The sequence below is a fragment of the Danio rerio genome, chromosome 3 (assembly GCF_052040795.2).
Source record: "Danio rerio strain M-AB ecotype USA chromosome 3, GRCz13ab, whole genome shotgun sequence".
NCBI lineage: Eukaryota > Metazoa > Chordata > Actinopteri > Cypriniformes > Danionidae > Danio > Danio rerio.
The window spans coordinates 965,090-989,564 of NC_141023.1; the positions used below are offsets into that span (position 1 = coordinate 965,090).

The 24,475-nt window shown below is 40.3% G+C and overlaps 2 protein-coding genes across 4 annotated transcripts in view; one reads left to right on the forward strand and one right to left on the reverse strand.

The window, feature by feature from the left end:
* LOC147845351 (uncharacterized) overlaps positions 1-24,475 on the forward strand; it is a 68,268-nt gene that overhangs the window by 36,070 nt on the left and 7,723 nt on the right. Inside the window, exon 2 of one of the 3 annotated variants that reach the window (XM_087243611.1) lies at positions 23,637-23,823. In XM_087243611.1, the coding sequence (XP_087099737.1) occupies positions 23,769-23,823 (55 nt within the window). In that variant the 5' untranslated portion in view covers positions 23,637-23,768. Of the gene's footprint in view, positions 1-14,796; positions 15,176-23,636; positions 23,824-24,475 lie in introns of those variants that run through there. The other 2 variants (XM_087243610.1, XM_087243609.1) reach the window with 2 other exon arrangements.
* On the reverse strand, positions 19-11,456 carry dicp1.7 (diverse immunoglobulin domain-containing protein 1.7). Its single transcript, NM_001258233.1, has 9 exons — positions 11,313-11,456; positions 10,251-10,568; positions 10,112-10,159; positions 9,793-9,879; positions 9,601-9,669; positions 9,225-9,308; positions 8,875-8,903; positions 8,476-8,534; positions 19-577 (listed from the first exon to the last, which is right to left on the reverse strand). Exons 1-9 carry the CDS (start codon positions 11,365-11,367, stop codon positions 565-567), a joined length of 762 nt encoding a protein of 253 aa, NP_001245162.1. The 5' UTR covers positions 11,368-11,456; the 3' UTR covers positions 19-564.

The following is a 24,475-nucleotide window of genomic DNA, read 5'->3' on the forward strand; positions in this document are numbered from 1 at the left end:
GAGGAGCATATCAACATGTTAATATTAGTATTATTTATTCAACAGTCAGTTCAGTTGATATTACATTTACATTGAGGCTTTAGTCCAAACTTACAATTCAGGAGGCATTCAGAGATTCAACAAGAAGAGGCAATACACACATTCATTCTTACTTTCATTCTCTTTTTGGCTTAGGGGAAACCAGAGTACCTGGAGGAAACCCACGCCAGCACGGGGAGAACATGCAAACTCCACACAGAAACGTCAACTGACCCAGCCGGGACTCAAACCAGTGACCTTCTTGCTGTGAGGCGATCATGCTACCCACTGCATCACTGTGAAGCTCACAATACACACACATGAAAGTAAACATGATCAAACAAAAGAAATAGATCAGGACAGCAGACACTGGGATTCTGCCAAACTATCAAACTAACTCAGCGTATTCTCTGATCACACAATGACAATATGAATGATGTAAAGAACAGTGAACAAACCTAAAGACACAATTAAACATGAATAAAACCTCTGAAAGCTGCAAACATCTCCACTTCAGCTGCTGAGTTTGTCCATGAGCTCTGAACTCTAGACTGAATATCTGCAAATGAAGATATGAACAGTTACTGTCCTGTATTTCTGTGCTGCTGTGATGATGACACTCATATATACAGTATACACACATGCAGCTGAAGCCTGAATTATTCACCCTCCTGTGACTGTTTCTCTTTTTCACATATTTCCCAAATGATGTTGAACAGATTCAGGGATTGTTCACAGTATCTCATCTAATATTTTTTTCTTCTGGAGAAAGTCTTGTTTGTTTTATTTGGCTAGAATAAAAGCAGTTTTTAATATAAAAAAATTATATTATATTGAGATTTTAAGGTCAATATTAGTGTTGGATTGTCTCCAGAACAAACCACTGTTACACAATGACTTTCCTAATTACCCTAACTTTACCCTAATTACCCTAGTGAAGCCTTTACATGTCACTGTAAGCTGAATAGAAGTGTCTTGAAGAATATCTAGTCTAATATTATTTACTGTCATCATGATGAAGAGGAAATAAATCAGTGAGAGATGAGTTATTAACACTATTAGGGGTGTAACGGTACATGTACTCATCCCAAACCATCACAGTATGAGGATCACGGTTGGATTCACGCTCTCCCATGATGAATACAGTCAGTCCAGATGTGCAGAGACTGTTAGACAGAAACAACACAGCAGCGCTCAGGACTACAGCTGTAATCGGGCCTTAAAAGTTAGGCCCGACAGAATTCGGCCCGAGCCTGACAGAACATTTTGATTGACAGCTTTTTAAAAGCCCGAACCCGTGTACAGCCCGACATTATTTAAATGTGCAGATGCACACAGCTCTCTTGCCTTTTTTATAAATGAGTTGTTTACACGTGTTTTAACATTATTCATTCATTTATCGTAACATTTCAGCACTCTAAGTAGGCCTGGGTACATACACTTAGCTTTTAAATTGGAAAACACATCAATAAAAATAAGTCTTTCTTAAGAAGTTAAATTAAGGGTGTTTGGCAATAGCGAAATTAAGATAAAGGCTCTGCAGGATTTGTTTCACTACTTCTTCTCACAATCCGGCCTTAAGGCGGCGGTGAAGCTGAATATTCATTCATTCATTTTCTTGTTGGCTTAGTTCCTTTATTGATCCGGGGTCACTCAGTGGAATGAACCGCCAACTTATCCAGCAGGTTTTTACGCAGCGGATGCCCTTCCAGCTGCAACCCATGTCTGGAAAACATACACACACACACACACACACGGACATTTAGCTTACCCAATTCACCTGTACCACATATATTTGGACTGTGGGGGAAACCAGAGCACCCGGAGGAAACCAACACGAACGCAGGGAGAACATGCAAACTCCACACAGAAACACCAACTGAGCCGAGGCTTGAACTAGCGACCTTCTTGCTGTGAGGCGACAGCACTACCTACTGCGCCATGAAGCTGAATAATAAAACAATAACATTAGCCTGTATACTCGGTCTACATTATGCGTTTATGATTTAATTAATATTTTGTTAATAGCTTGTTCATTTTTCATGACAGCAGTTTCAGTGTAGTGAGTGACCTCGTCATCTTCTCTGTCAGCTCGCTGGACATTTTCCCACACCCAACATTCACTCTTTTTGAGTTCTCTGTTACGGTTCACGTATGTTTTGTGGTATTCTGTGTTTGTTTTGAGTTCTGCTCTCTCTTCCATTGTGTATTTGGTCCTGTTTTAGGTGTGCAACCATTGGTCGAGAAGGCTGTCAATCACTATTATGACGCACTAGGCACACCAATCAGGAGCTGGTCCACCACGTATAAAAGGCGTTAGCTTGCGTCATTCAGCAGGAGCACTTAGCTCTCCGCCAAACTCCTCACTTGTGTCGGCCTGTTCATTTGTGTTTGTACAGTTTTGTTGCTGTTGTTGTTGTTGTTTACTCGCTCTCGTTTAAGTGATCTATTTATTAGATAAGCTTGTGCAGCTCAATTTAGTATTTATTGAGAAGTTGAACGATCTTTATGAGAATTGGATTATGAGAGCTCTTGTTTTGCTAATGGCTAACAGTGTGTACTTGATGAGAACTCTAGTCATTTTGAGCAGCATGCTTTATTTGTGTGTTAGTTTATGGAGGAGTTTCCTCATTTGTAATTATGTTTTGGAATAGTTATGAAGTTTAGCTAAAAGTCGCGCTGAAGATAACTGTTTTGTTCTGCTCTGTTGCGGCTGTCATGCCAACTTATTACCCCATAAACAGAAGTGTGCAACACTAGTCCCGCCTCTAAGTTCTTCTGATTGGTCCACTGCTCTGGTGCTGCTGTGGGTGAACATCGATTCATTTTATCTTCACACAGCGACAGAAGAACTGCTGCAGAAATGTAAGTGTGCAATGGTCACACACATCCATCAAACAATGGAAATATAAGATAGTGGCTGTGATTCCATCCACCTATTTTCATGTGCATTTTGGATTATCACATAAAACTGCTTGATGGAAATGTCAGGATATACAGAGATTTAGAAAATGTGCATAAAACCGTATGTGCATAACTGAGTAGCAGAAACCTTTTATTTGATAAGTAAAAGTGTGCATAAACTACAGGGGAAACACGTTTACTGAATAACTACAGAATAAAATCTAGTATGCGCATGTAAAAATATGTGTGATAGTATGCAATAATGGACAAACCAGCAGCTGAGCACACTGTAAAACATCTGAAATGTTGTTTTGGTCATATTGAAACGCCTTAACCATTTCAGTATTATTATTATTATTATTATTAAATATAATATAATCTTGAGTATCTGCGTTCTGTGTCTCATGTTCACACGCCAGTACACATTCACTGTGTGTCAGCATTTTCTTTTCTGGCTTTTTGACTCATTAGATGGAAGCATTGCTTTTATTAAATCTTAGATTAAATCTCAAATTTACAGAATTATAATACAGAATTATTGTTTTTCTGTTGTTTGAGGACAGCGCTGAGCTTCATCTTTTTTTAATCAGTTTCCTAATTATGACGTTTATTTTTCATTATTGTGTTGATTTTGTATGTTTGCATCATGAGAATCTCTTCAGTTCTGCAGCTGATTGATGAAGCACTTCTGCCTGTTCAGAATACACAGAAATAAAGCCAGCACTGAGACTTGTTGTTATTCCTGTTGGACTGTATACCCATACCAACATACACCATGAAAAAAAAATATGGAAGACGTGACAGCGCCTTTTCACACTAAATGCAAAATGTCTCAAGACAGACACAATGTATTGCAAAAAACTGCTGAAAAAGACCTGAGCATGTGCAGAAGGACTGACTGATGGAGGCGGAGCCACGGCATCAAACATCCAACTTCTAAATGCTTGTACATCAAATCAACCACGCCCCCCAAACTTCACATTTTAAATGGTGTATACAAATAATAAATAACATTTACAGCTTTTTTTGATATATAAGATTCAGCTTCTAGAACATTCATATTTTATAACAGCAAATTCAGTAGATGAACTCAATAACATGCTGAAACTCAAAATGCAGAGACGTCTTTAAACCAAGTTCAAATACCTTACAGGAGATTGATCTGGACATTAGCTTTGTCTTCCTAATTATTATTTCAGACCCATAAAGAGAATTACTGGATAAAGATCAGCTGTGTTTTCCCTGTCATGGCTAGGCGTGTATCAGCAAACTAATAAAGCCCAAGAAAGCTCAAACTTTACTGAATAAACAGTGATCCACCAGATCCTGTAGGTCAGACAGTAGAGTTTATCATGGTAAAATAACCCAGAAATCAAACATTGACACTTCACCTCCCGAAGCTCAGACTATACCCTCAGAGAAGCTGTCAATCACAACTGTCAATCATGATGACACGCCCTGTTTATATAGCATTAAATCACTGGCTAAAAACACTGTTTACAGAAATGAAGATCTGAACCTAGATCAAAGCCTTTTTTGGGACATTTTATTGAATGTGTAGGTAATTAATTATTATTTGGGCTCAAGTCTCTTTCGTTAACATGGAGGAGGCGGGGTACTTGGTACTGAACCGTGACCCCAATACTGAGATACAGACTGAACGGTGACTCCAGTGTACCGTTACACCCATAATATTTATCTGTGGATGTGAAAATGAGCTTAATTCACACTCTTGATCTGAGTCTAAAATCACCTACTACTGGAGTATGTACTTACTACATTTGAATAAGAGTTTACTACATGACTGTTGGAAAAGTGTGCTCTATATATAGTGTGTATACGAGTATAATGTTCTTTATCCGCCATTAGTCATGATCACATGACCTGACCGCGTCAGTTACGTCGCTTCACTCACATTCATGAACTCTCTGGAATTCTCTTGCATTATGGGATATCGGAGTGTTCATCAGATGTGCACTTCAGAATGTTGTTGTAAATAGTAGATCATCTGAGAGCTTCTCGCATACTGCTTTTACAATACTGTCAATTCAGACACACTAACTCACGTACTGTTTTTAGCATAGGCACACTACTGTATATAGCAGGGCTATTCAATTAGTTTGTCATGGGGGCCGGTTCATGAAAAGCATCCCAAACGAAGGGCCAGAGAGATGTGACTTGCTATATGAGTGACACAACAGCATATAAGAGCCCATACGCTGTATTTGTGATCATAAAGACACCCACGTTGGCTTCTTCTACATTAAAATGTTCATATATTGTAATTTAAAGCTACATATCATCACTGCATTGTACAATTTACTTTTTTTTTTTTTACAAACATTTATAATGTCGTATTTTAGAGCACAACAAAAGCAGTGCATTGCTGAAATAGACTTCTTCTACATTCAGACACATTCAGATGTTATGTTTTAAACTGCATAACAGTTAGTGATGCAACATTACAGATTTTGTTAGTTTGGTTATAGTCTGAAGAATAATCATGGGTTCACAGTTTTCACGTTTAATGTAAATTCAAGCTTTATATTAGGTCAGTAGCTATTTAGATTAACTGCTGTTGTCATCTGCGTTCATGCATACATAATCATTTTAATAATAACTCGTCTAACATATCTTTTGTTGACACTGAACTGAAAGGCACGCACAACTTTCACCGTGAGTTATTTTCTACTGTGTGCGCCCGGAAAGATGCAAAGATGCTCCGCTTGCATGCTCAAAAGGTCATATATATTCTTACATTAGAAATAACAAACTTGCAAGCGGAAAAGGCGTGATATGGGAACGGGCGCTGCTGTAGTTAATCCGGTGTGTGTGCGTATTAGCCTCGGTGTACTTACTTGGAACTTTAAATTAGCGCACAGGTGGGAACTTATCATAACTTTTCCGTGCAACTGAAATGCGGATTAGAGAAGCCTTTACAATTCATTAACTGTGATGATTTAAAGCGCAGTTAATAGTGAAATCGGCTAATTGTTGCATCTCGATAAACGATATCAGTGCATTGTACAAAAGGTCTTTTCTACAAAACATGTCCAAATGTTTTCAGCTGTCCGCACCACTCGCTAATGGTGACTCACGCTCTGTGCAGCAGCTCGCCCTGTAATGAACAGAAGCGTGTCACTTCATAACTATAGCGGCCGTTTTTCGACTGAACTAAATTAATTTTTGATGTCTTGGTCACACTATTTGGAGGACCGGAACAAACTGCCTCTGGGGCCGGGTTTGGCCCACGGGCCGCCAATTGAATAACCCTGCCATACAGTAAGGAAGTGTGTGGATCTAGACACAGTGTTGGTGAAGTGTGTGATTCTGGATGCAGTGTTGGTGGAGTGTGTGATTCTGACGCAGTGTTGGTGAAGTGTGTGATTATGGACGCAGTGTTGGTGAAGTGTGTGATTCTGGATGCAGTGTTGGTGAAGTGTGTGATTCTGACGCAGTGTTGGTGAAGTGTGTGATTCTGGACGCAGTGTTGGTGGAGTGTGTGATTCTGGACGCAGTGTTGGTGAAGTGTGTGATTCTGGATGCAGTGTTGGTGGAGTGTGTGATTCTGGACGCAGTGTTGGTGGAGTGTGTGATTCTGGACGCAGTGTTGGTGAAGTGTGTGATTCTGGACGCAGTGTTGGTGGAGTGTGTGATTCTGGACGCAGTGTTGGTGAAGTGTGTGATTCTGACGCAGTGTTGGTGGAGTGTGTGATTCTGGACGCAGTGTTGGTGGAGTGTGTGATTCTGGATGCAGTGTTGGTGGAGTGTGTGATTCTGGACGCAGTGTTGGTGAAGTGTGTGATTCTGGACGCAGTGTTGGTGAAGTGTGTGATTCTGGACGCAGTGTTGGTGGAGTGTGTGATTCTGGATGCAGTGTTGGTGGAGTGTGTGATTCTGGACGCAGTGTTGGTGAAGTGTGTGATTCTGGACGCAGTGTTGGTGAAGTGTGTGATTCTGGACGCAGTGTTGGTGGAGTGTGTGATTCTGGACGCAGTGTTGGTGGAGTGTGTGATTCTGGACGCAGTGTTGGTGAAGTGTGTGATTCTGACGCAGTGTTGGTGGAGTGTGTGATTCTGGACGCAGTGTTGGTGAAGTGTGTGATTCTGGACGCAGTGTTGGTGGAGTGTGTGATTCTGACGCAGTGTTGGTGAAGTGTGTGATTATGGACGCAGTGTTGGTGAAGTGTGTGATTCTGGACGCAGTGTTGGTGAAGTGTGTGATTCTGACGCAGTGTTGGTGGAGTGTGTGATTCTGGACGCAGTGTTGGTGAAGTGTGTGATTCTGGACGCAGTGTTGGTGGAGTGTGTGATTCTGGACGCAGTGTCAGTGAAGTGTGTGATTCTGGACGCAGTGTTGGTGAAGTGTGTGATTCTGACGCAGTGTTGGTGGAGTGTGTGATTCTGGACGCAGTGTTGGTGAAGTGTGTGATTCTGACGCAGTGTTGGTGGAGTGTGTGATTCTGGACGCAGTGTTGGTGAAGTGTGTGATTCTGACGCAGTGTTGGTGAAGTGTGTGATTCTGACGCAGTGTTGGTGAAGTGTGTGATTCTGGACGCAGTGTTGGTGGAGTGTGTGATTCTGGACGCAGTGTTGGTGGAGTGTGTGATTCTGGATGCAGTGTTGGTGAAGTGTGTGATTCTGGACGCAGTGTTGGTGGAGTGTGTGATTCTGACGCAGTGTTGGTGAAGTGTGTGATTCTGGACGCAGTGTTGGTGAAGTGTGTGATTCTGACGCAGTGTTGGTGGAGTGTGTGATTCTGGATGCAGTGTTGGTGAAGTGTGTGATTCTGACGCAGTGTTGGTGAAGTGTGTGATTCTGACGCAGTGTTGGTGGAGTGTGTGATTCTGGACGCAGTGTTGGTGGAGTGTGTGATTCTGGATGCAGTGTTGGTGGAGTGTGTGATTCTGGACGCAGTGTTGGTGAAGTGTGTGATTCTGGACGCAGTGTTGGTGGAGTGTGTGATTCTGGACGCAGTGTTGGTGGAGTGTGTGATTCTGGACGCAGTGTTGGTGGAGTGTGTGATTCTGACGCAGTGTTGGTGAAGTGTGTGATTCTGGACGCAGTGTTGGTGAAGTGTGTGATTCTGGACGCAGTGTTGGTGAAGTGTGTGATTCTGGACGCAGTGTTGGTGGAGTGTGTGGATCTAGACACAGTGTTGGTGGAGTGTGTGATTATGGACGAAGTGTTGGTGGAGTGTGTGATTCTGGACGCAGTGTTGGTGAAGTGTGTGATTCTGGACGCAGTGTTGGTGGAGTGTGTGATTCTGGACGCAGTGTTGGTGGAGTGTGTGATTCTGGACGCAGTGTTGGTGGAGTGTGTGGTTCTGGACGCAGTGTTGGTGAAGTGTGTGATTCTGGACGCAGTGTTGGTGGAGTGTGTGATTCTGGACGCAGTGTTGGTGAAGTGTGTGATTCTGGACGCAGTGTTGGTGGAGTGTGTGATTCTGGACGCAGTGTTGGTGAAGTGTGTGATTTGAGGGTAAAGATGTCTAAATCTCCTTCAGTCGGTGGACACTGATGAACAGACAGTGAAGGAGATCAGATCTACTCACTTCATTCTCTTCCACATGTGTTCTGCTGGAGTCTCTGAAAACACCACAGACGTCAGCAGCTAAACAGAGGAACAACACACGAGACACGATATGAGACCTGATCAACAACTGTGAACAACTTGAGAAACATAACAAAACTGCACAAACATAAACTAAAACATTCTAGCAATGGGCCAACAAATAGATGTCATGTCGACCACATGCTGAAACACTGGAAACATGTTAAATAGTGTTGACAATAAGCTAAAATATCACATAAAACACAGAAGAAACACACTACTAACATAGATCATACTAACAATATTAATCATGCTAGTAATGTGCTTAAAATATCTCTCTGTTCATCACAGAGTATTGAAGACTATTTAATAATCCTCAATCTGATATGATCATACTCACAGAAGAGTCACAGTCCTCTTCTTCATCATCTGAAAAAACAGACATTGATGAGGAAACATTAATAACACACTGACATAAACACAATACACTTCACTATAACACAGTTCTAAATCATTATAACATATTAAACTCTATACAGAACACTATAGTAAACCGCACAATTATTATAATGCAGCTCTAGAAAACAGATGTTTAGCTTTCAGAAATAAGTGAAGTGTCTGGAGAGCATTTCTGCTGAATATGAGGATCATCTCAAACTGTAGTCTTTAGTTTCAGGGCTTTGTTGACGTCACATTTCTCTGCTATAAGGAGAGTTTGTGTTGTGTAATATTAATAATGCTGAAACTCACCAGCTAATCTGTTGTGAATCAGCCAGACAATAAGAGCAGAAAACAGAAGAGCAAACACAGCGACGACAGCAACAATCACACTCACTGCTGAGAGAAAGAGGAGTTAAACACACACACACACACACACACACACACACACACACACACACACACACACACACTTATACTGTAACTGACTATACAGCACACACACACACGTTCATATTTTGACGACAAAACAACCGACACACATGATCATGAACAACTGACACACATATGATGAGAGCTCTGAGGATTTACATTCACAAATCTTCCATATTTGTATCATCATCAGATCTGCTGTGTCATTATTAAAGAAAGCTGTATTAGAAAGACACAAAATACACTGATGATGAACCTGCTGATGAAGATTGTGGACTGGTTGTGTTGTAAACTAGAGTCACTGCTGCTGGTATTTGAGCTTCAGCTGTAACAGATGAAGGATAGTTCAGATGAATAACACTGCAGAACATCACAGCTGAACTAGTTATGTCCAGTATTGAACACTGTAATGCAGTGATGCGAGATGAACATTGCTCAGGGTTCAGACCTGGTGAAGCCGCTCTGGGTTTTTCTGTTTTGGGGTTTTTGTTGTGAACTGGAGTCACTGCTGCTGCTGTTGTTGTTTTAGCTTCAGCTGTGAAAGATGAAGATGAATATGAATCATACTGCAGCAGAACAGTTTAATAACTCGGCTCTGCTTTAGCTGTGAGATCTGGAGCTGTAAGAGATGATGGAGATGTTCATTCAGCTCAATCACACTCCACTAAATCACCATCATCTTTCAACTTTTTTTAATTTTCTGACTTTAATCAGCTTTTCTTGTTTCAAATAGAACTATCGATAAATTAAATAAATAAAAAATGTACCTGGACAAATATCAGATGATGATGATGATGATGATGATGATGGAGAGACTGAAAGTGAACAGAAGACACAAATCACTAATCATGATCTGAAACACAGAATTCAGCCCTGATTAAACTGAACACATGAGAAGGAAATTACCAGCAACAACATGCAGCAACACACGTGCATAAGTTCCATACTGGTGTCCTCCTTCTCCACTCCACTGTTGACAGGTGTAATATCCAGCATCTTCTGTTGTGACTCTACTGATGTTCAGAGAGCAGTCAGAGCCCAGATTCAGTCTCTCTGAGTTTCTCTTCTTTACCCCAAAACTAATCAGCTCAACTGCCTGGTTGTCTTTGCTGTAGAGCCATGTAGTTTCTGATGGTCTGCAGTGCTGAACAGTATTAATACAGGGCAGATGAACAGTTTGTCCAGAACTGCAGGACACCTGACGCCATTCTGCTCCAAACACACCTGAAACATTTAGTGTCATATTTTACTGCACTCTCATGTTTTCTTGCAGGCAGAATACATACAATATAAATGAATATTTTTCCTAAATTTTAGTTTTAAAGTATTCCAATCTTTATACAAAATATATGTTAAGTCCTTTGATCAGGTAATTCCTGATTTTATTTGAAGCAGTGGCTCAATAAGAGTACAGAAATCATTTTTGTTTTGCACCTATTTCTTAGTCTACAATTGGGGGATGAACATTCCCAGTGTTTTACAGTACCGGACATCAAACTACTCTAACCCTATAACACTTAATAGTCTTAACATTTGGTTACAATTCAGAAAATATTTTGCATAACTCCAGGAGACTTGTAAAATTAACCATTTCTTGTTTAGGAGGCACATGAGGGAAGAGAAAAACATGTATTTCTTTCTAAATTCACAATTCTGTAGATGTTAAGAAAAAAGGAAAAGTTAAACTTTTCTGATAAATAAGAAAATGTAGAAAATGTCTTATCACAAGAAAACCATTAATACTTACAAAGCCCCTTCTAAATTATAATACAAGTATTGGTCTGAGGTAGAGGGCAGGAAAGACAGTTTTTTATATATAGGAGACAGGCTTGACATTGTCTGAAAACCAAAATAGTTTTCTGAATTGTAACCAAATGTTTATTCTCCAGTTAAGTCAAACTCTGGTCCAGAATAATGAGCTGAAGTGCTGAGTTTATAATCTTGTAGATGATGAACAGCAGTGTTTACCTGTGCTGAGTGTCCAGAAGATGAGCAGCAGAAACAGAGGACTCCTATCAGCCATTCTGTGTGTCTGACACTCGTCTTCTGCTTTATATATATATATATATATATATGTTGAGCTCTTGTTTAAACAGCAGCAGCTCTTCCTGTGCTTCTGCAGCTTCCTCACAGTGATACGTCTCAGTTTTAACTCTATAATGGACACTGAACACTGTGATAGCGCTGTATTTTAATGAGGAAATGACAGAATAATTGTCAGTAATACTCGAGCTTGTTTTTCTCTAACAATATCAGGAACTACATTAGGACCAGCTGATGTGAATATTTCATCTTTATGCAGAATCGTCTTCTTTCATGTCGTCTTCATTCATAGTCTAAATTTGAATGATTTTAATGTGGTTAATTCCTGTTTAATCAAGCACACTCTTAAACTCAAGCTTTACAGTGGAGGGTAGTTTCAGTTACTGCAGACTCAAGACTTTCCTGCAATACTGTGATGTCTGATATACTGAAACACACACAGATCCTACAGTGAGCTGATCCTGCATCAGTTCTGCTGTGTTCAGAGCTGTGGTCTCGCTCTTCTGGTTTGGATCTGTTGTTCTGCTGACTCTGTGGAACTCAGTTAGTTTGACCACACTGGTTTAACCCACATTCAGCAGTGCCTGGTCAACCAGTTTAGCTGATGGTGTGAATCTTTCTCTCACAGCTCCTCTGGGTTCCTCTTTCCGTGTGCTTCTACAGGCTGCCTTTGCTGTTAACCACAGCTCAACACTTGTTTGATGGATCAGTTTTTCACACAATATTATCTGAAGGCCTGATAACTCAGTGCTCACGCTATCTGACCAGTGTTAGTTCTGGAGTGTCCTGTCAACCCTGTTACTGCAGTCTAGACCAAACACTGCTTCTGAAACCTAAAATATCAACATCAACTGTAGGCGGTAGATTCCTCTCACATCTTCTAATAACTCCTGCTGGGACCAGGAATTGAAGTTCAAATGCCAAAACATTAGACCACAACTGCCCCATATGTCTGCACTCATGTCAGGAGAGATGGGATGAGATCGGGAAAGGTCCATGAGCTGCGACTCAGTCTCAGGACTCAGCTGAAGTGCAGGGATGTGTTTTGTGTTCTCTGGTCATTTTGAGTTTGATTTTGGAGTTAAGAAACAGTCTGTGACAGCGGTCTCCAATGTTTGTCATAGCATGGACTTTGTCTTAATGTTTTGATGTTGATTATATCCTTGTGAACAGAAATGTGGTCAATAGAGAACTTTTTTTTAGAAAATAATCAACATGCTGTATTTTCTGTTTAAGAAGACTCTGTCAGGGTAGAAAGGGAACAGATTCAATAGCAGGTGAAACAAATTTATTCTTCTCAAAAAAAAAAAACACAAAATATCCTCAAAAGGCAGTTCAAAACTCAAAAAACTGGACTCAGAAATCGGCGCAGTTCCGGGCGCTACCACCAGATGGCAGGAGAGCGCTCCCAAGGCTTCACTGGGCAACAGAAGGAGAGATGAAAGGAATCAGGTGAGTTCCGGATAATACCGCCAGGGGGCGATAGAGCGATACCAGACGCTCGGCCAGCACCGGAGAAGAAGAGCGTTATGGGGTACTGCTGGGCGTTCTCCCTTGGTGGAGATTCAGTAGCGAGAATGGGACAGCCAGACAGGCCCGGCGCTACGGGGGGGCAAAGGTGGGCATTGCCCCCTCAGAAAGATTTTGTGCCCCCCCAGTTTTCATAAGGGATTGTTCACTCAAACTGAAAATTCTTTCTGTCATTAATTATTAACACTCCCGTCATTCCAACCTTCAGAACACGCATTTAAATATCTTAAAATATATGACATATCAATTGAATTATGAAAATGGTGAGATTAAAGCTAGTCTTATAGTCCAGAGATCCGGTCCCCGCGTCAGGTCTGGTGCGCCCGTAAATAGCCTTTAAAACGCGCACACGGCGATGGAGGCGCACTCAACTCACAAGGGAGAAAAGTGGATGACATGATAGGAGCAGCTTAATTCATTACATGCTTTGGTTAACTAATTATTTAAACACAACTCTCTTGAGTGCTAAAAGGAAAAAACACATAAGAAATTTGCTGTTAAATTATTTTAGCAGAGACGCAACTGCCAGTCATTTATTAGTTTGGGAAGATGTAGCCTAATAAAAATGTTTTAATAAAAACAAATAGTTTACTGCACAGTCCCATAGTAGGCTACACTATAAATAATATTTTAATTTATTTATTAATATTATTTTTAATATTATTACAATTAAACTAAAATTGACAATGCAGAACTCTCTGAATGTTTGCTTTCATTTTGCTGAAAAGCGCACTTTTACAGTTGTGTAGAGAAACATCCCATTATGCAGCTGCAGTCAAGATATAACACTTAATAAATGCCTTTTGCGTTTATTAAGTCAAGTTTGCAGTGCTATAAATGGAATATAGTGCTTAAGTGGATTTACCGCGGATCAACCGAGAAACCTCACGTGCTGCAGGTAGGCAGAATGATAATCTTTTAAAAATGTAATTTAGGCTATACTGCTTTTTGCTCATGCAAAATTAAACAACATAAAATATATTGTAGATCTATTTTAAGAGCAAGAATACAACATATCGAGTTTGTTTTGACTTGTAACTCATGGCACTAAAATGAAAATAACCTGAAAACAAGCTATTAAAAAAGGCCTAATAAAATAATTAATAAATAAAATTACGGGTAGGCTTAGTAACCTAATGGTTTATGATGGTTTACAATATCAGGAAAAAAAACACACTTACTATAGCCTAAGATAAATCTTTGTTTTTACATTTAAAATGATGAAAAAAAGTTATATAGCATGTTGAGTTGCGTGTTATCCGTGCCAAAATTTACCCAGTTTTCACGGTAATAACATGTGAATTTTGGTATCTTTTTTAGGTATTTTTCTGGCTACACTAATGCATTAAAATGAAACCAAGTAATTGTTTTAAATGACATTAGATTGTAGCATTTAGCTTTTCCCTAACACTGATGTTGGTTGTATAATAGGCTACGTGAAGCGTGATGACTCGGTTAAGCTGATTTCACTATATTTATTTACCGGTTAAATGTAGTCTGATCGTGGGTCAGCTTGCATGTGTGGGCATAATTTGACGTCTTTACCTAAAACTTTAAACATTCATAGGCCTGTTATTTAAAATAAAACGGAAATAAGGAGAATAACATATGATTTAAAGCACTTGTTTGGCACTGAAGCCATGATCCGTCTGAATTAATAAGCGGTAAGCATTACTATCGTTAATAAAATTCGTAATAGCGAAACTGCATATTGTTATTACTATTAAAACCTTGCCTTAGGTCAGTAACTTAGGCAGTAATGCAAAGTAATAATAAATGTGAATAAATAGCCTAAATGAAAGAAACAAGAGTCCAAAATCAGTCACCAGGTCTAGTGCCCCCCTATGGATTTAAAGTGCCCTCTCAGTTTTGACTTCCTGGCGCCAGGCCTGCAGCCAGACCAAACCACAGCGAGCCGGATGACAGGACAAAGTATCAAAATAAAGGAGGAAGAGAAAAAACGAAACCAAAACGAGCAGGAGCTTGGAGTCTGGGGAAACAGGACACGACAAGACAGATTACTCACAGTAGATATTAGCTTACAAGCCTCACGAGCATGCAAAACGGACTGACGAAAGACAAGAGACGAGAGGAGACTAAATAGGGGAGAAATCAAGCAGCAACAGGTGAAGGAGAGGATCGCAAACTGATTACCAGGTCTCTAGGGCGGGGAAACAAAAAGCACGCGGACAAGAAGCGCGTGGCCAGCTGTCAAAACAAACCCATGTGCTCCAAACACACAAAGACAACGCAAACAGGTAAGTCATTCCATACTCTTAACAGACTCAGAGAGGAATACCTAAAGTGGAAAAATCCCTGAGATTAGAGACTTCATTTAGAGCACTGCAACACAATCCCCTAACTTACTGTTTTTATTATCAGACATTTTACTGTATTTTCTGGCAACACAAGGGCATGAGGCACAACTCATTTATTATAGAAGGAAAAAGGCCAACAGTGGCCTCTACTACCATAACAAACTACATTTCCCTGTCTGATATTTGGTTCCAGTTTATCAAGATGTGAGGATTTTGTTCTCTTTGACTGGATGGAAACATTGCTTTTCTGTTTGTGTTTGCAAATATTTTGTGCCACATTAAGTTCTGCAAGTTCCTCAACCTTTGGTAAATCTAAAGTTTTAATGATGTATTTTACTACAAACATCACAGAAATCAAAAACACACACCAACGTGGACAGAGTCGACAGAGACGAGGCTTTCAAAGAATACAGGAACTGTTGAGTTTAGACCTGTTGTTGGTGTTAGTTTGACCACACTGGTTTAACACATAGTCAGCAGTGGGCTTTAACTATAGACCAGTTTAGACTGATGGTGTGAATCTTTAGGGCCGGTTCCTTTTTCTATGAGCTGCAACACTTGGTTTGGCACGACACCTCATGTCAGAGTCACTTGAAGTACAGTCATCTGGCCATATAGAGTCATGATCCTGCACTCGACAGCTCACACACACACACACACTGCATTTTCACCTTCTGATCACGAGGACACTTACATCATTCATCTTTATATGTACAGCACTTTTATAATGTAGACTGTGTCAAAGCAGCTCAACACAGATGAAGATCCAGTAAACTGAAGGCTTCAGTCATCAATGGTGTTCAGTTTAGAGTAAGAGAAGAGCTCTCACTCTGTACAATATACATTGATGTAGTTATAATGTTGTGTATTATTCTGAGTTGTTTGAGACACAGTAACACACGGCCGGATATTTTCCTGAACAGATTCACCACTATTGATGCTCATAATCTTCATCAAGCTGAAGCTGTAGTGAGGGGTTTGTGTCTTTGCTAAACTATGACAGGTCACGTTCATTAACAAGTAAGAATGGGATTTTGTGTCTTCAGTTTCATGCTGGTTCAATCAAAACACACCCAGACACAGACAGCCCAGTGAGGACACACTAAAGGTCAGACTTGATCATATGGTCAGGGGTTTGGATAGGGAAAAAGAGCAAGGACTGAAGTGCATGACAAAATCATGTGTTTATTAATAATGAACAAAACAAAAATCACCCAGAGGAGAAAACATGATTACAAGACAAACTAGACTAAGCTGGGCTGGCAAGACTAGACAGGATCAGGACATGACTCTCAGGAATAATGATGACAAACTGGCTCAGGGCAGCAGACAAGAGGAAGCGATAAGGAGAACAAATGAACAAACAAACAGGTGAACAGAAAAGACTAATAATGGGATAACAAGATATGCAGGACTAGACAATAGACAGAAGAGCACATGACAACACAAGCCATGTGATCATGTCAAACAGGATTGAACACGCAGCCAATGAGAACAGTCATTAACCACGTCTTCACATGAAACAACTAAAGCATGTGGGCCAGATGACATCCTGAAGCCATGAGCTTCACACAACACCAACACAAAACCAAATGCAGGACACAAGTACACAAGTATCCCAGTGCCAACCGAAACAGAAACCAACTTAACTGAGCCCGTCTGGACCATAAGCTCAGCCAAGACTGGCTTACACAAAGAGGAAGACACAGACAAAGACAGGAGATACGAGCGCATGACCTGAGAAAACTCAATCAGAGCACAACATACAAGACAGAACAGGACTAGTGTCCAGAGCAAGAATTAATAAGAAATGAACGAGACAGGATTAGCAGAGTGCTGGCTGTCAGACAGTGCAGTAGGAACTGAAAATAATGAGTGAGTTTCACAGTTTCACACTGTTATTAGCGGTGCAGCTTCTCATATACAGATGCAGGTGCCAGATCTCAATACGCTTTCTTACTTGCTATATGTTGTGTGTTCATGCACCAAATGTGAGTAATAATGTGACAATCACTGAGTGAACATTTACACCGTCATTATATAAAACAGACAGTCTCTTATATGAAAGATCGCGGAAGAATATTGATCGCGCTAGCCATGAGGGAATACAGTGTGCAATATATGCTGCATCATTCAGCCTATTGCCCTTTACTGCTAGTTTAACTCATTAGTTTGTTTATTCTAACATTTATATTTGTTTGTTTTTGTTATCACTGTTCAATCATTGTTTATATGGTGTGATTCTCATTGATGTGAATGTGCAAAATCATCTTATATTTATACTGTATTCCTGATCTGGCGTGTTTTTCCCAAACAACAACGTTATTCGTGGCTGAACTATCATATATGATGCGTCATTTTAGGAAAAGAACAATGGAGTGACGATGTAGTTGACAGAGGGTCAGTTTATACTTATACGATGATGGTACAAGTCATTCTTTGGCTATAGATCCATACTGACTGTTATATACTCTGTGCTGTGATTCAGCAGATCAGCATCTTAGCATGCATGACTTCATAAAATGAGGAGCATATCAACAAGTTAATATTAATATTATTTATTCAACAGTCAATTCAGTTGATATCACAATTACATGGAGGCTTTAGTCCAAACTCACAATTCAGGAGGCATTCAGAGATTCAACAAGAAGAGGCAATACACACATTTATTCATTTTTATCTTAGTCCCTTTATTAATCTGTGGGGTCGCCACAGTGGAATGAACCACCAACTTATCCAGCATATGTTTTACACAATGGATGCCATTCCAACTGCAACCAAGTACTGGGAAATACCCATACACACTCATTCACACTACAAACAATTTAGCCTACCCAATTCCCCTATAGTGCATGTGTTTGTACTGTGGAGGAAACCGGAGCACCCGGAGGAAACCCACACCAACACAGAGAGAACATGCAAACTCCACAAACTGACCCAGCAGAGACTCAATAAAGTGACCTTCTTGCTGTGAGACAATCATGCTACCCACTGCGCCACTATGACACCCACAATACACATATATTAAAGTAAACATGATCAAACAAAAGAAACACAATCAGCACAGCAGACAGTGGGATTCTGCCAAACTATTAATATTCACATCAAAAATCTAAAAACACAATAAAACATGAATAAAACCTCTGAAAGCTGCAAACATCTCCACTTCAGCTGCTGAGTTTGTCCATGATCTCTGAACTCTAGACTGAATATCTGCAAATGAAGATATGAACAGTTACTGTCCTGTATTTCTGTGCTGCTGTGATGATGACACTCATATATACAGTATACACACATGCAGTTTCTCTTTTTCAGATATTTCCTGAATGATGTTGAACAGATTCAGGGATTTTTCACAGTATCTCCTCCAATATTTTTTCTTCAGGAGAAAGTCTTGTTTGTTTTATTAGGCGAGAATAAAAGCAGTTTTTAATAATAATTAAAAAAATATATATATATTATATTGAGATTTTAAGGTCAATATTAGTGTTGGATTGTCTCCAGAACAAACCACTGTTACACAATGACTTTCCTAATTACCCTAACTTTACCCTAATTACCCTAGTGAAGCCTTTACATGTCACTGTAAGCTGAACACTAGTGTCTTGAAGAATATCTAGTCTAATATTATTTACTGTCATCATGACAAAGAGGAAATAAATCAGTGATTAGAGGTGAGTTATTAACACTATTAGGGGTGTAACGGTACATGTATTCATCCCAAACCATCACAGTATGAGGATCACGCTTTGATTCACGCTCTCCCATAATGAGTTCAGTCAGTCCAGAGACAGTTAGACAAACACAGCAGTGCAACACAGCAGCGCTCAGGACTAGAGCAGAATTCGGCCTGAGCATGACAGTATGTTGACTGAATGCTTTTTAAAAGCCCGGACCTGTTTACAGCCTGACATTATTTAAATGTGCTGATGCACACAGCTCTCTTGCTTTTTTTTTTAATGAATAAGTCATTTATATGCGTTTTAACATTATTCATTAATTTATCGTAACATCTCAGCACTCTAAACAGGCCTGGGTACATACACTTAGCCTTTAAATTAGCCAACACAACAAGTTAAATTAAGGGTGTTTGGCAATAATGAAATTAAGATAAAGGCTCTGTGGGATGTGTTTCACCACTTCTCTTCACAATCCGGCCTTAAGGCGACGGTAAAGCTGAATAATAAAACAATAATATTAGCCTGTATACTCAGTCTACATTATTCATTAATTATTTAATTAATATTTTGTTAATAGCTTGTTCATTTTCCATTACAGCAGTGTCAGTGTAGTGAGTGACCTCGTCATCTTCTCTGTCAGCTCACTGGACATTTTCCCACTCCCAACATTCGCTCTTTTTGAGTTCTCCGTTACATTTCACGTATTTTCTGTGGCGTTTTGTGTTTGTTTTGCGTTCTGCTCTCTCTTCCGTTGTGTATTTGGTCCTGTTCTAGGTGTGCAACCATTGGTCGAGAAGGCTGTCAATCACTATTATGATGTACTCAGAGCACCAATCAGGAGCTGGTCCACCACGTATAAAAGGCGTTAGCTTGCGTCGTTCAGCAGGAGCGCTTAGCTCACCGCCAAACTCCTCACTTCAGTCGGCCTGTTCATTTGTGTTTGTACAGTTTTGTTGTTGTTGTTGTTTACTCGCTCTCGTTTAAGTGATCTATTTATTAGATAAGCTTCCGCAGCTCAATTTAGTATTTATTGAGAAGTTGAACGATCTTTATGAGAATTGGAAATGAAATGAGAAATGAAGTGTTATAAATGAAAATAGCAGTTATATAATCAAATATAGAAACAAACATGTAAAGCATATGAGAGTTTCTTACACAGTGTCTGTTGTATTAAGGAGCAGTGTGTCCTACAGGTGGTTGTCAAGCCAGCTCACCTGTGTGGCGCACACTCATGCTTCATACTGTTAGGTGATGCACTGAGTGTATGCTTTACTAAACAGATCGGTCTTTAATCTAGTGTTGAACTGAGAGAGTGTGTCTGAGCCTCGGACATTATCAGGAAGGCTATTCCAGAGTTTAGGAGCCATAAAGGAGAAGGGTCGACCTCCTTTACTGGACTTTGCTTTTCTAGGCACTACCAGAAGCCCTGAGTTTTGAGATCTTAAAGAGCGAGTTGGATTGTAGTGAGACAGAAGGTTGGTTAGATAAACAGGATTATTTAGAGCTTTATAGGTGAGGAGTAATATTTTTAATTCAATATGAAACTGAACAGGCAGCCAGTGTAAGGAGGAGAACATTGGGCTGATATGATCATATTTTCTAGACCTGGTCAGAACTCTGGCTGCTGCATTTTGTACTAGCTGAAGTTTATTAATAGAGGATGCTGGGCAGCCAGCAAATAGCAACCCAAGCTCATTCTGGAAACGTAGCCCCGAGGACGTTTCTGGAGACCGCAATTTACGTGGCCGGAGGTACGTAAAGGCCGCGTTTGGTTTTTTTCGAGCAAACGCTGCGGGGCGGTGTGGCGCCGCTCCGCCCCTCCTCTTCGCGCTCGCTGGCCGATGGCTCGCCTCCGAGTGGAGGGCTTTCCCGATGCAATCCGTTTGTCCGCTTAGCTCACAGTGTTGCGTCGGCAGAGTGGAGGCCCCGGAGGAGGAGCCGGAGCCGGCCGCGGTGGACGACAACCAGGATCGAGTCCGGGGAACAGCAGGTTCCAGAAATCAGGTAAGGCAAAAAACGGAATCCGAAAAATAAGGGCGAGAACGTGGCGGGATCCGAAAACACAGTCGAAATCTAAGACGAGGGCTTTTGCTTTTTTTTTTTTTCCCATTCCGGCGGCTTTTCGCGTGAGAACGGCGTGGGCGCGAACGCCGCACGCTCCCGAGAGGCGCCCGAGACGCAAAAAAGTGCGCATAGCGGCCTCTCGCGGATCCGCGAAAAAAAAAAAACGCTCGAATACGTACCTCCCGGGACGTAAATCGCGGTCCGCAGAAACGTCCGCGGGGCTACGTTTCAACAATGAGCTCGGGTTGGCAAATAGAGCATTACAGTAATCCAACCTAGAGCTCATAAAAGCATGGCCTAGCTTTTCTGCATCTGAGATGGATAGCATACTTCATAACTCAGCGATATTTCTCAGATGAAAGAAGGCAGTTTTTGTGACATGGGATATATGATTATCAACAGTTAAACTGCTGTCTAATATGACACCCAGATCTTTTATAGTAGAGCTAACGCTAACTCTGTATCCCTCTAATTGTAGATTGAGTTGTGAGATCTGCTGTGTGCAGGATTTAGGCCCAATAAGTAATAATTCTGTTTTGTCGGAGTTTAAGAGAAGGAAATTGTTGGTCATCCAGTCTTGAACATCTCTAATACACTCAGTTAGTTTAGACAGTTCAGACGTCTCGTCAGGTTTAGTTGAAATATATAATTGAGTATCATCTGCATAGCAGTGAAAGCTGATCCCATGTCTTCTAATAATGTCTCAGTGGCAGCATGTAGATTGTAAACAGCAAAGGGCCTGAAACTGATCCTTGAGGCACCCCATACTGCACTGGGCTGACTTGTGAAGGCGTCCATTAATATTCACACACTGGTAACGGTCAGTTAAGTATGACTTAAACCATTGTAGAGCCTGTCCCTGGACACCTGTAGACTTTAAGTGATTTATGAGGATATTGTGGTCAATGGTGTCAGATGCTGCACTAAGATCGAGCAGAACTAATAGCGAGACGCACCCTCGGTCAGCAGCTAAGAGTAAATCATTGGTTATTTTCACTAATGCGGTTTCTGTACTGTGATGAGCTCTGAAACCTGACTGAAACACTTCATGAATATTGTTCATCTGCAGAAAGAAGCTTAATTGAGTAGAAACAACTTTTTCTAGTATTTTAGACAGAAATGGAGGATTTATAATAGGCCTGTATTTAGCTAGATTGCTGGTTTCCAGGTTTGTTAATAATAGGCTTAATAAAAGCCATTGAAAGGGTTTAGAACAAGGCCTAGAGATAGAGAAGAGTTGATAACGTTAAGAAGAGGTTCTCCTATAACAGTCACAATTCTTTCAGTAATTTTGTTGGATCTGGGCAGAGCCAGTGGCCTTTAACAAAACTCTTCAACAACACATGTGGCATAGATACCTGTGCTCAGAAGACGCTCTCTGCATTTAAGTCTCGGTCAGTTTAAAATTCATTTACAATAACAAATAAAGGTTATCTGTTTGTCCGTCCTCTCTCTGTGTTCCTGCTTCACATCTGTGTTCTCAGAAAACCTACATCAAGAGAAGACTTTAACACATGTGTAGTCTGGTTAGCTGGAGTGTGTGGGGAAATGTGTGTGTGAAACCAGTGTGGTAAAAATAACTCGGTTTTGACACCTAAGAACAACAGGAGTAAACCACAAGAGTGAGATCACAGCTCTGAAAACACCAGGTCTCTATATCAGCACATCTAATGCACAATATCAGTTTACATAAGAGAATGTGTTTAATAATCACAAAATATGTATAAAACAATTAAAACAGCAAAGAATAAAACTAATTAAAGAAATTAAGTGTATGAAAAGAGTTTTAAAAGACTATAAAGCACATATAAACAGTGTGATCAGCACAGAGCTCATGCAGTAAATGCACAGACACACAGAAACAGTGTCTTCAGTCTTGATTCCTCATGTTGGAGCACATCTGATCATCTCTGAAGCAGATTCACCTGCTGTGAGGAAACTATGATCTGACTGATCTGTTTATTCATTCATTCATTCTTTTTTCGTCTCAGTCCCTTTATTAATCTGGGGTTGACACAGCGGTGTGAACCGCCAACTTATCCAGTGCGTTTTTTACGCAGCGGATGCCCTTCCAGTTGCAACCCATCTTTGGGAAATGATCTGTTTATATCTGTGAGCAGAATACTGAGCTTTTAGGATATTTATGTACAAGTGAAAACACTTACAATCTGTCTCAGGGGAGATCCAGCAGATCTGAATTCAGTGAGACGTGTTATTGGACAGATGGAGCAGAACCTCTCAGCTAATAATCCTCATGCTGGATTCACTCACACTGACCCTGAAGTGAACATGAGCATCACGTCACACACACTAGATTACTCACAGGATGTTCATCACCTCACACACATTTTCCACTCCAGTTTAATGTTAATATATATATAATAAACTGTGCTTTAAATAAAGTGTCCTGTCGTTAATTTCGTAGTCTAATAACTCTCCATTCTCTTCAGTGGATGAAGTGTTGAAACTCTTCTAAATGAATCTGATGATTGTGTTTGTGTCTCTGTACATGTTGAGTCCGATCAGAAGAGCTCAAAACAGTCAAGAGTTGATTTCTGCATTCTTCATGTCAAGATTAATCCTGGACTTGAACTCAAACACTGCTGCTGAGCTGATTGGCTGAAGTGTGTTGAGTTGTCCACTATAAACTGGTGTAGTGTCAGGAAGACAAAGAGTGAGGCTGATCTGAGAGGAAGCTGCAGAAGCACAGGAAGAGCTGCTGCTGTTTAAACAAGAGCTCAACATATATATATATATATAAAGCAGAAGACGAGTGTCAGACACACAGAATGGCTGATAGGAGTCCTCTGTTTCTGCTGCTCATCTTCTGGACACTCAGCACAGGTAAACACTGCTGTTCATCATCTACAAGATTATAAACTCAGCACTTCAGCTCATTATTCTGGCTGTTTTAGGAGGCTGTGATGTTTGCAGTAATGGATTGTGAGTCAGTGTGTGACTCTGGACTTCAGTGTCTTATGATAAGTTTATGCAATATTTAGGAATGCTATTTAAAAAGATGATTTAATTTCAATGTTTTTTATTTATTTTTTTATTAATTTTCTACTGTAAATATTTAAAATTATATTTTTGTGAGTAATTTGCATCGCTAATTTGCTTTTTATTTTGAAAACTTAACAAAATATTTAGATTGTTTGGAAGCTTTTAATTAGTTCCAGATTATAATTAGTTGTTTCTTGGGCAAATGTTGTCTTATAATAAGGTGTAGATCAATGGAAAGTTAAAATCAAAATATTATTCTGCTTTCAAAAGACGAACAAATCTCCTTTTAAACAATTAGACTGATATGACTGGTGTTGTGGTCCAGCGTCACAAATATCTTCTAAAACTCTGATGCAGTGTTGGGGCGAAGCAGTGGCGCAGTAGGTAGTGCTGTCGCCTCACTGCAAGAAGGTCGCTGGTTTGAGTCTCGGCTGGGTCAGTTGGCGTTTCTGTGTGGAGTTTGCATGTTCTCCTTGCGTTCGTGTGGGTTTCC

Coding starts and splice junctions, on each gene's coding strand:
- dicp1.7 (NM_001258233.1), bottom strand. CDS start 11,367: ATGGCTGATAGGAGTCCTCTGTTTCTGCTGCTCATCTTCTGGACACTC. Junction 10,569..11,312: donor CTTCTGGACACTCAGCACAG/GTAAACACTGCT, acceptor TAAATGTTTCAG/GTGTGTTTGGAGCAGAATGG. Junction 9,670..9,792: donor ACCCAGAGCGGCTTCACCAG/GTCTGAACCCTG, acceptor CATCTGTTACAG/CTGAAGCTCAAATACCAGCA.